This window comes from Oncorhynchus gorbuscha, unplaced genomic scaffold (genome assembly GCF_021184085.1).
Source record: "Oncorhynchus gorbuscha isolate QuinsamMale2020 ecotype Even-year unplaced genomic scaffold, OgorEven_v1.0 Un_scaffold_5:::fragment_6:::debris, whole genome shotgun sequence".
In the NCBI taxonomy this organism is placed as follows: Eukaryota; Metazoa; Chordata; class Actinopteri; order Salmoniformes; family Salmonidae; genus Oncorhynchus; species Oncorhynchus gorbuscha.
The window spans coordinates 221,377-235,411 of NW_025745329.1; the positions used below are offsets into that span (position 1 = coordinate 221,377).

Here is a 14,035-nt window from a genome sequence, read left to right on the forward strand (position 1 = left end):
TAAGGTCAGTATAACTTGTTATTTCATGTCGCCGAGGGGGATACGCTGGTCCTAGACCCGTGCTTAGTGACAACCACCCCCTAAAACTTGAAATGACTTGAGTTGTGCAAAATGCATTAGAGCAGGTGAGCATACATTCCCTATATTTTCTGAGTTTAATTGAGTGCTAATGATTTATTAGGCTGTGGGTTGAGCCCATAGCCTAATACAACTATGTGCGCTCTATGATTAGCCTACTGTACACAACTGTAAAAGTCTGCTACCCTTTGCTACAAGGTGTGCATTGATTTCTACATATTTATTATATGCTAAATCATTTTACACGCTCAACAAACATCACTTATTGCATGCAAATAATATATGTGTATTATAACAACACTCCTTTAGTGGCCTAATGACATACGCGCGGTCAAATAAAACAATATTTATAGTTGTTGTGAGCTATTCTAGTCATTTTAGCCTTAACATTCTCTAAACCATTCCGCGGTGCTCAAGCAAGCGGTGCAGTAGAGCAGTTTGACCGATATACACATCGCGTGCGAACAACCGCTTCTCGTGACAGTAGGACAGATGCTTCTCACAGGCAAATACTGCCTTCGTTGCAGGAAGTGTAGCGAAGCAGCAGTACAGCGCATGTTCTGAGAACTCTCTGCAAGCAAATGATGAATTCTCTGCAGTGAAACGGTAAGGAAAAACACAGAGTATTCAGTTAAAATAATATTTGATCATTTCTGGTTGGTTTACGTTGTGTTTTCGTTTGCCTAGTCTGGAATGGTGTGTACTATGTACACATTGGTTGGTTGTGTGCGTGCCGCCGCACCAACATAACGTCAGTTTGAGTGGGTGAAGGAGGGAGAGAGGCACGCAAGTGCCGAAGTGGTTTATGCGCTGGGAATACTGGCTAAGATCTCTGAAACCTTTGTTGGTATTTTATAGTGGATCTCCATCGGATTTTCCTAATTTTTGAATAACTTGGGTGTCTTTTTTTGATAGGGTTTAATTCCTTTCATTAACCACAGTTGTTGTCCCATATTATAGACTCAATTATAGAACTGTTTCTAATACTTTTTTAGAAAACTCAATGGATTAATGTACTACTCCACTATCTATGGATTGGATTGGAAGCATCTATCTTTACTGTGCCATTTTTATAATGCACCCCCCCCCCCAAACTTACAGTGCATTCGGAAAGTATTCAGACCCCTTGACTTTTTACACATTTTGTTACGTTACAGCCTTATTCTAAAACGGATTAAACTATTTTATACACACAAAACCCCATAATGACAAATCAAAAACAGTTTTTATTTTTTTTATTTTTAGCAAATGTATTACAAATAAAAAACAGAAATACCTTATTTACGTGAGTATTCAGACCCTTTGCTATGAGACTCGAAATTGAGCTAAGGTGCATCCTGTTTCCATTGACCTTGAGATGTTTCTACATCTTGATTGGAGTCCACCTGTGGTAAATTCAATTGATTGGACATGGTTTGGAAAGGCACACACCTGTCTATATAAGGTCCCACAGTTGATAATGCATATCAGAGCAAAAACCAAGCCATGAGGTCGAAGGAATTATACGTAGAGCACCGAGACAGGAGTGTTGAGGCACAGATCTGGGGAAGGGTACCAAAAAGTGAAGGTCCCCACAGCATTGAAGGTCCCCACGAACACAGTGGCCTCCATCATTCTTACATGGAAGAAGTTTACATGGAAGAAGTCTTCTTAGAGCTGGCCACCTGGCCAAACTGAGCAATCGGGGGAGAAGGCCCTTGATCAGGGAGGTGACCAAGAACCCGATGCCAGAACTACAGTTCCTCTGTGGAGATGGGAGAAACTTCTCGAAGGACAACCATCTCTGCAGCACTCCACCAATAAGGCCTTTATGATAGAATGGCCAGACGGAAGCCACTCCTCAGTAAAAGGCACATGACAGCCCACTTGGAGTTTGCCAAAAGACACCTGAAGAATCTCAAGACAATGAGAAACAAGATTCTCTTGTCTGATGAAACCAAGATTGAACTAATTGGCCTGAATGCCAAGCGACACATCTGGAGGAAATGCATCATGATGTGGAGCTGTTTTTCAGGGGCAGGGACTGGCAGACTAATCAGGATCGAGGGAAAGATTAACGAAGCAAAGTACAGTGAGATCCTTAAAGAAAACCTGCTCCATGCTCAGGACCTCATACTTGGTGAATGTTCACCTTCCAACAGGACAATGACCCTAAGCACACAGCCAAGACAATGCTAACCCTAACCCTAACCCTCGCTGCCAAAGGTGCTTCAACAAAGTACTGAGTAAAGGGTCTGAATACTTATGTAAATGTGATATTTCAGTTATTTTTTATTTTATTTTTTATAAAAAAAAATTATAAATAAAAAACAGTTTTTGCTTTGTCATTGTGGGGTATTGTGTGTAAATTTGAAACAACACAATTTGAAACATTTTAGAATAAGACTGTAATATAACAAAATGTTGAATGTCTGAATACTTGCATATATGATAATGGCATTTATCCTATAATGGAGACTAAATTAAAGGACTGATTCAAATTCTTTGTCAGCAAACTCAATGGATTAATGTTTTCAACAACTCTTCTATCAAGTTATGTATTAGAAGCATATTTACTGTACCATTTACAAAATCCACTCCTCTAAACCTAATTACATCACACAAAATAATGGCATTTTTCCCATGTTAAAGAATAAATTAAAGGGCTGTTTCATATACTTTGTGATCAAACTCAATGGATTAATGTAGTACAACTACTCCACTATCTATGTTATGATCTAGAGTAATTTTTACTGTACCATTTTGAAAATGCACTCCTCCAATCTACTTATACGACATAATGGCATTTGCAGTTCCTTCAGAAACCTTTCAAACCCCTTGACTTATTCGTCATTTTATTGTTACTGCCTGAATTAAAAATGTATTAAATAAATACCCCATAGTAAAAAAGTGAACATTTGTTTTTTAGAAATGTTTGCACATTTATTGAAAATGAAATACAGAAATATCTAATTTACTTAAGTATTCATACCCCTGAGTCAGTACTTTGTAGAAGCACCTTTGGCAGCGATTACAGCTGTGAGTCTTTCTGGATGAGTCTCTAAGAGCGTTCCACACCTGGATTGTGCTACATTTGCCCATTATTCTTTAAAGAATTCTAACAATTTGTTGTTGGTCATTATTAGACAAACATTTTCAAGTCTTGCCATATATTTTTAAGTAGATTTATGTCAAAACTGTAACTCGGCCACTCAGTAACATTTATTGTCTTCTTGGTAAGCAACTCCAGGGTAGATCTGGCCTTGTGTTTTAAGTTATTGTCCTGCTGCAAAGTGCATTCATCTCCCATCTCCCAGTGTCAATTTTGTGTATAGAGCACACTTCAGACAAAACTGAATTACATTTTTTCCTCCAGTTGCAAACTACACTGAACAAAAATCTAAACGCAACATGTAAAGTGTTTGTCCCATGTTTCATGAGCTGAAATAAAAGATCTCAGACATTTTCCACATGCACAAAAATCTTATTTTTCAAATAAAATGTAGAGTTTACATTACTGTTAGTGAGAATTTTCCTTTGCCAAGATAATCCATCCACCTGACAGGTGTGGCATATTAAGAAGTTGATTAAACAGCATGATCATTACACAGGTGCACCTTGTGCTGGGGACACTGAAAGGCCACTCCAAAATGTGCAGATTGTCACACAACACATTTGGCATGCTGACTGCAGGGATGTCCACCAGAGCTGTTGTCAGATAATTTAATGCTCATTTCTCTACCATAAGCCGCCTCCAACATAACCACGCCAGCCCAGGACCTCCGAATCCAGCTTCATCACCTGCGGGATCGTCTGAGACCAACCACAGTTGACGAAAGTGTGGGTTTGCACAACTGAAGAATATCTGCACAAAATGTCAGAACCTGTCTGCGTGTTTGTTGTCCTCACTCGTTGTCCTCACCAGGGTCTTGACCTGACTGCAGTTATGCGTCATAACCGACTACAATGAGCAACTGCTCACCTTTCGATGGCCACTGGCATGCTGGAGAAGTGTGCTCTTCACGGGGCAGATGGCAGACCGCGTGTATGGCATCGTGTGGTGAGCGGTTTGCTGATGTCAACGTTGTGAACAGAGTGCACCATGGTGGGGTTATGGTATAGGCAGGCATAAGCTACAGACAATGAACACAATTGCATTTTATCAATAGCCATTTTAATGCACTGAGGTCCTGACGAGATTCTGAGGCCCATTGTCGTGCCATTCATCCAACAACTACTCCCATATCTATGTTATGGACTGGAAGCTATTTTACTGTACCATTTTGAAAATGCATCCCTCCAATCCTACATACATCAATATATGCCATTTAGCAGACGCTTTTATCCAAAGCGACTTACAGTCATGTGTGCATACATTCTACGTATGGGTGGTCCCCATACATCACATACGCAATAATGGCATTTAACTTTTTGGGCGACCAGACCAAATTCACATAGAAATGTGACTTATACTGTAGATCTGTCATTATCGTTGAATGCAAGTCTAAGAAGCTGTAGTTCTATGTGTCATTTTTCTGTCTTGAAGTTGTTTTGTACACCAGCTTCAAACAGCTGAAAATACAATATTTTTGGTTATGGAAAATATATTCCACTGTGGTTTAGATGGTACAATGATTCTCTACACTATATTTGCTTGTTTTGTCATATAAACTGAAATTAGGCAAACTATTAGAATTTTAGCAACCAGGAAATGGCGGAGCGATTTATGCATAGTGCATTTCTATGCTTCAGGCGTAAAATATTATGCTCTGCTCGAGGCATAATAAATAAATCAAATAAAACATCCCAATCAATATCTGTCTGCTTCAGCTGTTGTTTTGCATGAGCTGCGTTTCAAATGCTGATTTTGACTTTCTGCATTTGCCGTGGAAGGTGGCAGAGCTCCAGCGGTGTTTGTCAGGCCAGGAGACATCTCGAAAATCCGTCTTCTAACAAAAACGTCTGTAGTGTCCAAACGGTTTGTCCTACAAATTAACATGACCCCTCAATGGAAAGATTACTCTCACGATGGTGTTTTGCTCTACGAGTGTCATCGTACACGTATGAAGGTAACTTGTTACCTGAAAAATGTATGGAAGTGAATAGGGCATTTCCACGTCAAAGGTATACAGGTAATACCACGGTAAAAATGTATTTGATTTTTTCCCCTAAGCTTTCTTAGATTTTAGATATAGGACAGACACTTAAGAACTGTTTTTCCATGTATGAATCTGTTATTCAATGCATTTCTATGGGCTAGTAGTGGCAAGGCCAAATTCTATGTTTCATCAAATATATACAATACCAGTCAATTGTTTGGACACACCTACTCATTATTTTTACTATTTTATACATTGTAGAATAATAGTGAAGACATCAAAACTATGAAATAACACATATGGAATCATGTAGTAACCAACATTTTTTTAAACAAATAAAATGGTATATTCTTCAAAGTAACACCCGTTAATTGAAATGCATTCTGTCATCAAGGCACAGGGTGGCTACTTTAAAGAATCTCAAATTTCAAATATATTCTGATTTGTTTACCACTTTTTCGGTTACTAAATTATGTGTTATTTCATAGTTTTGATGTCTTCACTATTATTATACAATGTGTAAAATAGTAGAAATAAAGAAAAACCCTTGAATGAGTAGGTGTGTCCAAACTTTTGACTGGTACTGTATATATTTGATGAAACATTGCATTTGGCCTTACAAGGTGTATCTGTGTAATGATCATGCTGTTTAATCAGCTTCTTGATATGCCACACCAGTCAGGTGGATGGATTATCTTGGCAAACGAGAAATACTCACTAACAGGAAGGTAAACTAATTTGTGCACAAAATTTGAGAGAAATACAATTTTTGTGCATATGGAACATTTCTGGGATCTTTTATTTCAGCTCATGAAACATGGGACCAACACTTTAGATGTTGCGTTTATATTTTTGTTCACTGGGCTACTTTTATGTACAGTGTGTGTACTTACATTGTAATTGTATTATTATATGTAGTAAAAAGCGAGGGGTTAGAAGAATCCTACATAAACAACCCATAAAGTAAAATTTTACATCCGTGTTTTGCCAGCTATGTAAACTTTAACATTGATTTATCCTGCAATAGATGTAGTTCAATTGGTAACATACATTTTTGTCTTCTTCTAATACTTCTTAAGGGGAAAGTAAATTAAAAGTAACGGAACGTAATCAGATTACGTTACTGAGTTTGGGTAATCCAAAAGTTACGTTACTGATTACAGGTAATTTACAGGTAAGTTACTTTACTGGACAAGTAACTAGTAACTGTTAACGGATTCGATTTAGAAAGTAACCTACCCGACCCTGGTTAATACAGTAGGTAATCTAGCACCCAGAATAACCAATGAGAGACTACACTGTCTGCTACTTATATGTAGCTAACTAGAATATGATTTTAGCACCACATGCAATTAAGTGGTAATGTTGTTTTCTCTACTTCTTCTTATAAACCATTCCGAAGTTAGGGAAAGAACAATTCAACTTGTTGAAGCCTGTCAGTCTGTTTTTGTTAACCCCTATTTATATATATATTTTTTTGAAGGGGGGTAACCCATACTAGGAATGGCTCATAACCTTCATGCAAAATACTTTTTGTCAGATGATAAATTATTTGATTACATGAGAAGAAATCCCAGTCAGAACCATTTGTGCCATAAATTCAATATGGATCTATTCTCAATAGCTACTATTGCATGTCAGGACCTACAGTACTATTTAGGACTAGCGTAACATGGACCTCTATACAGTATGCTGAAAAGTGTGTGTGTGTGTGTGTGTGTGTGTGTGTGTGTGTGTGTGTGTGTGTGTGTGTGTGTGTGTGTGTGTGTGTGTGTGTGTGTGTGTGTGTGTGTGTGTGTGTGTGTGTGTGTGTGTGTGTGTGTGTGTGTGTGTGTGTGTGCGTGCATGGGGTAGCCTAGGCAGGTAGCCTAGTCGTTAGAACATACAGAGTGAATTCCTGAACTGACAAGGTAAAAATCTGTCTTTCTGACCCTGAACAAGGCAGTTAACCCACTGTTCCCCGTTAGGCAGTAATTGTAAATAAGAATTTGTTCTTAACTGACTTGCCTGGTTAAATAAAGGTTAAATAAAAAATAAATATATATATATATATGCCCATAAATATGCCTGTCCCTACAGCAGTCCAGGGAGTGGTCATGGCGAGTGCTGAGATCACAGTGTCCTCAAGAAACATAGTGATGGTGAAGGAAGAGGAGGAGGAAGGGGAGCACTGTGAGAGCCGCAAGACTCAGGTCATCCTCCATCTGCAGCCCATCATACAGGGGTAAGACTTGCAATGCAAAGAGGGGGCACTGGACACAACAGGGTGGAGGGTTGGAGTTACCATTTGGACAAAACGCAAAAGTCTCAAAATTCTATTTGCAATTAGTAACTAATTTAATTTATCGTTACTACGTAATGTAATTACACTAAGACATTACAAATGTATTTTTTTAAGTGTACAAAGTGTGCTTTTCTAGACATCCAAGTTGTCAGTAAGATAAAACTGTCTTTGAAGTGTAGAATTCTGATAGCAGGTTCTGTTATATACTGTACATTGTAACAGCTGCCTCAGTGGGAGTGAATATTGCATGAAATAGTGGACTTTGTCGCCCCCTACAGGGCAAATGAGGACAACGCTGACACTGGCTCTACTGTTCTAGCCATAGAGACGCATCATGGTAAGATTCCAAAGACGCTTTGTTTCTATTGCTTATTTGTATGACCCATATTTTAATCCATTCAACTTGGAGATTAGATTTGTATTGTATACATCATCTAGTAATTTTTAAAAACTGGATATATAATTTGTATTATTTTGTTTTGTTTTGATGTATGGATGCTTGCTTGTGATATTGTGTATGTTATATACTGTGTGTTTATATTGTATTTTACCATTATGGATGCTAGAAGACAATCTTGCGGAGGGTGAGGAGGTTGAGTATGGATACCCCATCACCTGTGGCAAGAGCAAAGCTGTCCTCCTGTTTAAGAAGTTTGTCTGTCCTGGCATCAACATCAGATGTGTCAAGGTACCAGTCATCAAGTAACTTGTTCATAAGTACAGTATGCCACTAAGAAACACGCTGGTACCTGTGTGTGTGTGCTGTTTTTGTGTGTGTGTGTGTGGGGGGGGGGGGGTGTTCATAGATAATTTTGCTTTCCATTGTCGATATGAAAGCATGTGAGATATTTTATTATTATTTAACTCTCTCTGTGCCTGTGATTCTCTGTGTTGCTTTTTCTCCTCCCTGCAGTTCAATGACCAGCTGATCAGCCCCAAGCAGTTTGTTCACGTGGCAGGGAAAGCCACTCTGAAGGACTGGAAGAGGGCCATCCGACTGGGAGGGGTGATGCTCAGGTAGGCTGCGTCATACTGGGTGGAGGGCAGGGTTTACATTTACATTTTGGTCGTTTAGCAGACGCTCTTATCCAGAGATACTTACAGTCAGTGCATATAACTAAAGAAGCTAAGACAACCACATATCTCAAGTAAAAACTGTATTAAATAAAGCATCTATAAGCAGAATCAGTGCTAGGAAAAAGACAGGTTGGGGTCAATATGTGTCTGGGATCTTCTTGTTTTGCCTGCATCGGGTTACCTGGAGTTTTTTTGCCCCATACATTCCACTAGCAGTTAGTAAGCAGCGTTCTTGTGGTGGTAGGATCACATATCACGCTGTCAAATTGCTGAGTGATGCATTTCTCACCCCATCTTCGTGTTTGCACATGTTCTCTGTCCATCTGTGGTTTAGTCTGCTGCCTTTATCCCTACATATCAGATCAGAAGCTTTTGTTACAAGCAAAGCTTTGATGAAACATTGAATTCATTAACCACTTGTAAACATTTCACTGTGTAATACACATATTGCCGCAACTAGAAGTAGCTATTTTCTGACTGGATTAGATATAGTGATAACAATGCTTATTATTATATAACTAATCATAAAATAAATATACTAAACCATTCTCCTTCTCCCAAATCTTCTCTTATGTCCTCTATGCAGGAAAATGATGGACTCAGGTCAGATTGACTTCTATCAGCATGACACAGTGTGCACCAACACCTGCCGCAGCACCAAGTTTGACGTGTTGATCAACAGCACCCGCTTCCTTCCGGGCAGAGCCATGCAGCTCCCCCCTTCTCCTCTGCCAAGTGAGCCTATCAGCCAATTAGCCAAGGGCTGACTACACATTGCCCAGTGTGCCTATCAGCCAAGAGCTTACCTAACTACAGTACACGTTTACTATGTACACATTTACTCTCTCATATCCCGTGGCTGCTGCCATTTATTAAACTGCTGTTTTTATCCCTGCACAAACTACACTTCACCTTCATAAACTGTACCACTCATATTTTGAAATGGACTACATCAAAACATCAATGAATAATTGCCCTCAGCAGTCTTTGGTGTGGCACCTATTTTATCACTGCACAGGGCAGTGATTGGAATCTAGAAGTAGGAAAACAATTCGATTTAGGGGCCTCAATGGTCTCCTCAGATGCGCATAGCACTTGAATTGAAAACCCTGTGCTGTGAAGGCACTTGCAGAGCCACACAGTTGTTACCACTGCTTACAACAAAATGTCTATGACAGAACTGAACCAGAATTTGAGCTACTGATATGAGTGATGACATGAGATGTTGGAGGAGTGATTTGATGTGTGTTGGTGGCTCTCTGTGTATAGTAGATGGAGGCCATGCTGCAGTGTCAGATGACAGGATAGAGGAGAAGGCCTACACTACAGTGGAGTGGAGCCCTGGGCCAGCTCCTCCCATCACCAGCACAGCCAATGGACATGTCAAGAGGAAAAGGGGTGACACCATCCCTGGTCAGTATAACAACAACAGGGATACATTGATAGTTAGCTTAATGTAAACACATGCAAACAGGCACGCGCTTACGCACACACGTTCACACACACATACTGTATAAACACACACACTAACGCACGCATGGTGGCACACACACACACACACACACGCACGCACACGCACGCACGCACGCACGCACGCACGCACGCACGCACGCACGCACGCACACACACACACACACACACACACACACACACACACACACACACACACACACACACACACACACACACACACGTGTGTTAGGGACTTACAGTACTAAGGAAAGTCACTTTGATGACTAAAAAGGCATCCTGGTCACATCTGACGTCTTGACATACACACACATTCCCCCAACACCATTCCACTTTCCTAATCATGCCACGTCTCTTGCCTTTCTCTAGATGGCAGTCTAAGCTTTTGGAGAGGCATAGCAGACGTTGGCCTGATGGGGGAGGTGTTATCCAGTTTCCGCACAGAACTAGTGGCCATGTTGAGAGGAGTGGAGGTCCGCAGTGAGAAGGCCATTTTGCAAGAAGCCGGTGAGCTTACACACTGTTACAGGTTCCCACACATACTTACATAATACTTACATGTATGAAATATCAGAGAGTTAAAAAATGTAATGTTCTATGGGTAACATGTACACTGAGTGTACAAATCATTAAGAACACCTTACTAATATTGAGTTGCACCCTCCCTTTTGCCATCAGAACAGCCTCAGTTTGTCGGGGCATGTACTCTAAAAGGTGTCGAAAGCGTTCCACAGGGATGCTGGCCCATGTTGACGGCAATGCTTCTCACAGTTGTGTCAAGTTGGCTGGATGTCCTTTGGGTTGTGGACCATTCTTGGTACACACGGGAAACTGTTGAGCACCTGTACTCAGTGTATTTAGCAGGTTTATATAGAGGCAGGTGGATTGGCAAGAGTTTCGTAGAAAAAAATTATAATTGGGGATTGGTTAATTTGTTGGACTGATTTATTTGAATTGCCTGTCTATTTGTTGTTCCTGTAATGTGTTTTGTTGTGTCAGATGCTGTTGTGCTGAACTCCCTTTCTGAGATGTTTGGGTTGCTGGACTCAGTGAGGAGGGTTCTGGACCTGAGACGCAGTGAGACTGATGACAACCAGCAGCAGGTCCACAATGCTCTTAATGGTGAGATAATGTAAGCTTGGATGTGAGCTTAGAATGGGCAAACATACACTCTTGGAAAAAGGGTTCAAAAAGGGTTCTTTTGCTGTCCCCATTGGAGAACCCTTTTTGGTTTCAGGTAGAACCCTTTTTGGTTCCAGGTATAACTATGTTGGGTTCCATGTAGAACCCTCTGTAATGGGTTCTACCTGGAACCAAAAGGGGTTCTTCAAAGGGCTCTCCTATGGGATTCTAGATTGCACAACACATTTGTACTGTACTTACAATATATAGGGTTGGATCCCTGCACTAAAAGTAACACCGTTGTTTAAGTTATTTTTGCTTACCTGATATGTATACAGACTATTACTATGTTAGGTTTTCTTATTTCACTTGTGGTAAAACGTGGGGTGTTGGGTTGAGTGTGCAGAGATTAACACAGAGACAGTGAGGTGTTAGTCAGCAAACACAACTATACTAGGCCATAAAATAAACATAGCAAAGAAAATCACATAGGTTTGGCTCAGTCCTTCTTCTCAGCTTTGGCTCTGTGTCGGTCTCTCCCGGTTCTCGCTGGCGGTGTGCCACAGTGCCAAATGTCGCATCACGTACCTCCCCTCTATTATCACCCCCTGGGGTAGACCTCCTGGGATACCACACACTTTTCATTGCTCGATGTTATACCAGTACAACCATGTGTCATTCCTCAGTGCTGGAGGACCAGTTGGAGGACCAGAGGAAGCTGAGGCAGGATGAGCCCCCACCCAGCCCTGGTCACCTCTACATGGGCAGCTTCTCCAAGGCCACCCCCTCAAAGTGCCCGCGGCTGCATCCCTCTAGCTCTTCCACCATCCAGCCTCAGAACCAGACCACACAATCGTCCATCGTCTTATCTCCCATTACCACATCCCTAGTGGGTCAGCCTCTCAATGTGGCCGGCTTGCCTGTGGCCACACTGGCCCAACTCCCCACTGGCTCCCAGCTCTTCACCCACTACACCACTGGCAACACCTCTGCAGGAAAGAGAGGCAGTGCCATGTCTGTGGCTCTCCATGCAGCCTCCAGGGTGACTGTGCTCAACACAACCACAGAGTCATGGGTGGGGACCCCTCTACAGGCGCTTCATCTAACCCAGAAGAAGGAGCAGGACTCTGGGGACAAGGAGAGTCAGAGACTGGGGGAGGAGAGGATAGTACTTGTGCAGCAGGGGGTACTACTGGACACTCCAGGGATTCAGACACACTTTGATGGGAACAGTGGGGGCTCAATCAGAGATGGAGGAAGAGGGGGAGGAGCAGGAGCAGGGGAGGGACAGGAGAGTGAAGGTACAGAAGGAAGGGTTGCATAATGTAGAGTATAATGTAGAGTCTTTGGCAGGAAGAGGGCATTAAAAGAACGTAAAACCAATTGAGAGAAGAGAGAACTGTAAGGAATACAGTTGAAAGAGTGAGTGAGTGAGTGAGTGAGTGAGTGAGTGAGTGAGTGAGTGAGTGAGTGAGTGAGTGAGTGAGTGAGTGAGTGAGTGAGTGAGTGAGTGTGTGACAGTGTGTCTGTGTGGAAGAGAGCAAGAAGGTGAACTTCGCCATGTCATGTCATGTGTAGCTCCACACAGATTTTAGGCTATATGTGTTTTAGGCTATATGTGTAACATCATTTTAACGTACAGTACTTTTTCACATGGTGTTTATTACTGCAGGGCCCATAGTACTTTAATTACCCATGGTCTTCATCATCAAAGATATTGATATACTTAATGATAGGGGAGAGTGGGCTAAGTTGAGCCATTTCTCCGTCAAGGGAAATATTGTATTCTTTCTAACAAAGATGTCTACATTTATTTCAGGATGTTGTGTATCCCTGAAAATAATCAGAATTATGTATATATTACAGTTTTGCGGGACAAGGTAAGTTAAGCCGCCTATTTCTGTACTGAATTAAATATTACCACTACTGTTTTAAAACACTGTCTACCTTTATTTCCTAAACACAAATCAACACAATCACAATCAATTTTTTGTGTTTTAATAATTTAAAGCATATTTAACACTAGCATATTTAATAACATTTCTCTTAACTCACACTTAGTACACACAATAGGTTACAAAAAAGCAAGTGACTTTAAACCAGTTTTTAGCAGTTTTACTGTTTAGCTCTCTAAAACTCTTTGTACTTTTAAAAAACACATTTAACTTAGGCCAGGCCCTATTGTCACCTCATATCCCAGCGATAATGAGAAGAAAACACTTACATTTGCTCAACTTGCCATTGGCTACACCCCATGGCAAACATTTTGACTATATTAGCCCACACAGCTACAAGGATGCACTTTCATGCTAGGTTTAGGACCTCATATTGAAACTAACATCAAGGCGGTGGCCCGTTCGTGTAGGTTCATGCTCTACAACATCCGCAGAGTACGACCCTGCCTCACACAGGAAGCGGCGCAGGTCCTAATCCAGGCACTTGTCATCTCCCGTCTGGATTACTGCAACTCGCTGTTGGCTGGGCTCCCTGCCTGTGCCATTAAACCCCTACAACTCATCCAGAACGCCGCAGCCCGTCTGGTGTTCAACCTTCCCAAGTTCTCTCACGTCACCCCGCTCCTCCGCTCTCTCCACTGGCTTCCAGTTGAAGCTCGCATCCGCTACAAGACCATGGTGCTTGCCTACGGAGCTGTGAGGGGAACGGCACCTCAGTACCTCCAGGCTCTGATCAGGCCCTACACCCAAACAAGGGCACTGCGTTCATCCACCTCTGGCCTGCTCGCCTCCCTACCACTGAGGAAGTACAGTTCCCGCTCAGCCCAGTCAAAACTGTTCGCTGCTCTGGCCCCCCAATGGTGGAACAAACTCCCTCACGACGCCAGGACAGCGGAGTCAATCACCACCTTCCGGAGACACCTGAAACCCCACCTCTTTAAGGAATACCTAGGATAGGATAAAGTAATCCT

At 41.6% G+C, this 14,035-nt stretch overlaps 1 protein-coding gene across 3 annotated transcripts; it reads left to right on the forward strand.

The window, feature by feature from the left end:
• Positions 1-33: 33 nt before the first annotated feature.
• On the forward strand, positions 34-13,303 carry LOC124018393 (glucocorticoid modulatory element-binding protein 1-like). 3 transcript variants are annotated; one of them, XM_046333697.1, is made up of 11 exons: positions 76-125; positions 606-684; positions 7,236-7,380; positions 7,719-7,777; positions 8,007-8,128; positions 8,354-8,457; positions 9,104-9,252; positions 9,787-9,930; positions 10,357-10,494; positions 10,987-11,109; positions 11,796-13,303. In XM_046333697.1, exons 3-11 carry the CDS (start codon positions 7,253-7,255, stop codon positions 12,431-12,433), a joined length of 1,605 nt encoding a protein of 534 aa, XP_046189653.1. In that variant the 5' UTR covers positions 76-125; positions 606-684; positions 7,236-7,252; the 3' UTR covers positions 12,434-13,303. The 3 variants fall into 3 exon arrangements, with proteins under 3 accessions (XP_046189655.1, XP_046189653.1, XP_046189654.1); XM_046333699.1 differs by lacking the exon at positions 606-684 and having other exon boundaries at positions 34-125; XM_046333698.1 differs by lacking the exon at positions 76-125 and having other exon boundaries at positions 570-684; positions 7,239-7,380.
• The last annotated feature ends 732 nt before the right edge of the window (positions 13,304-14,035 follow it).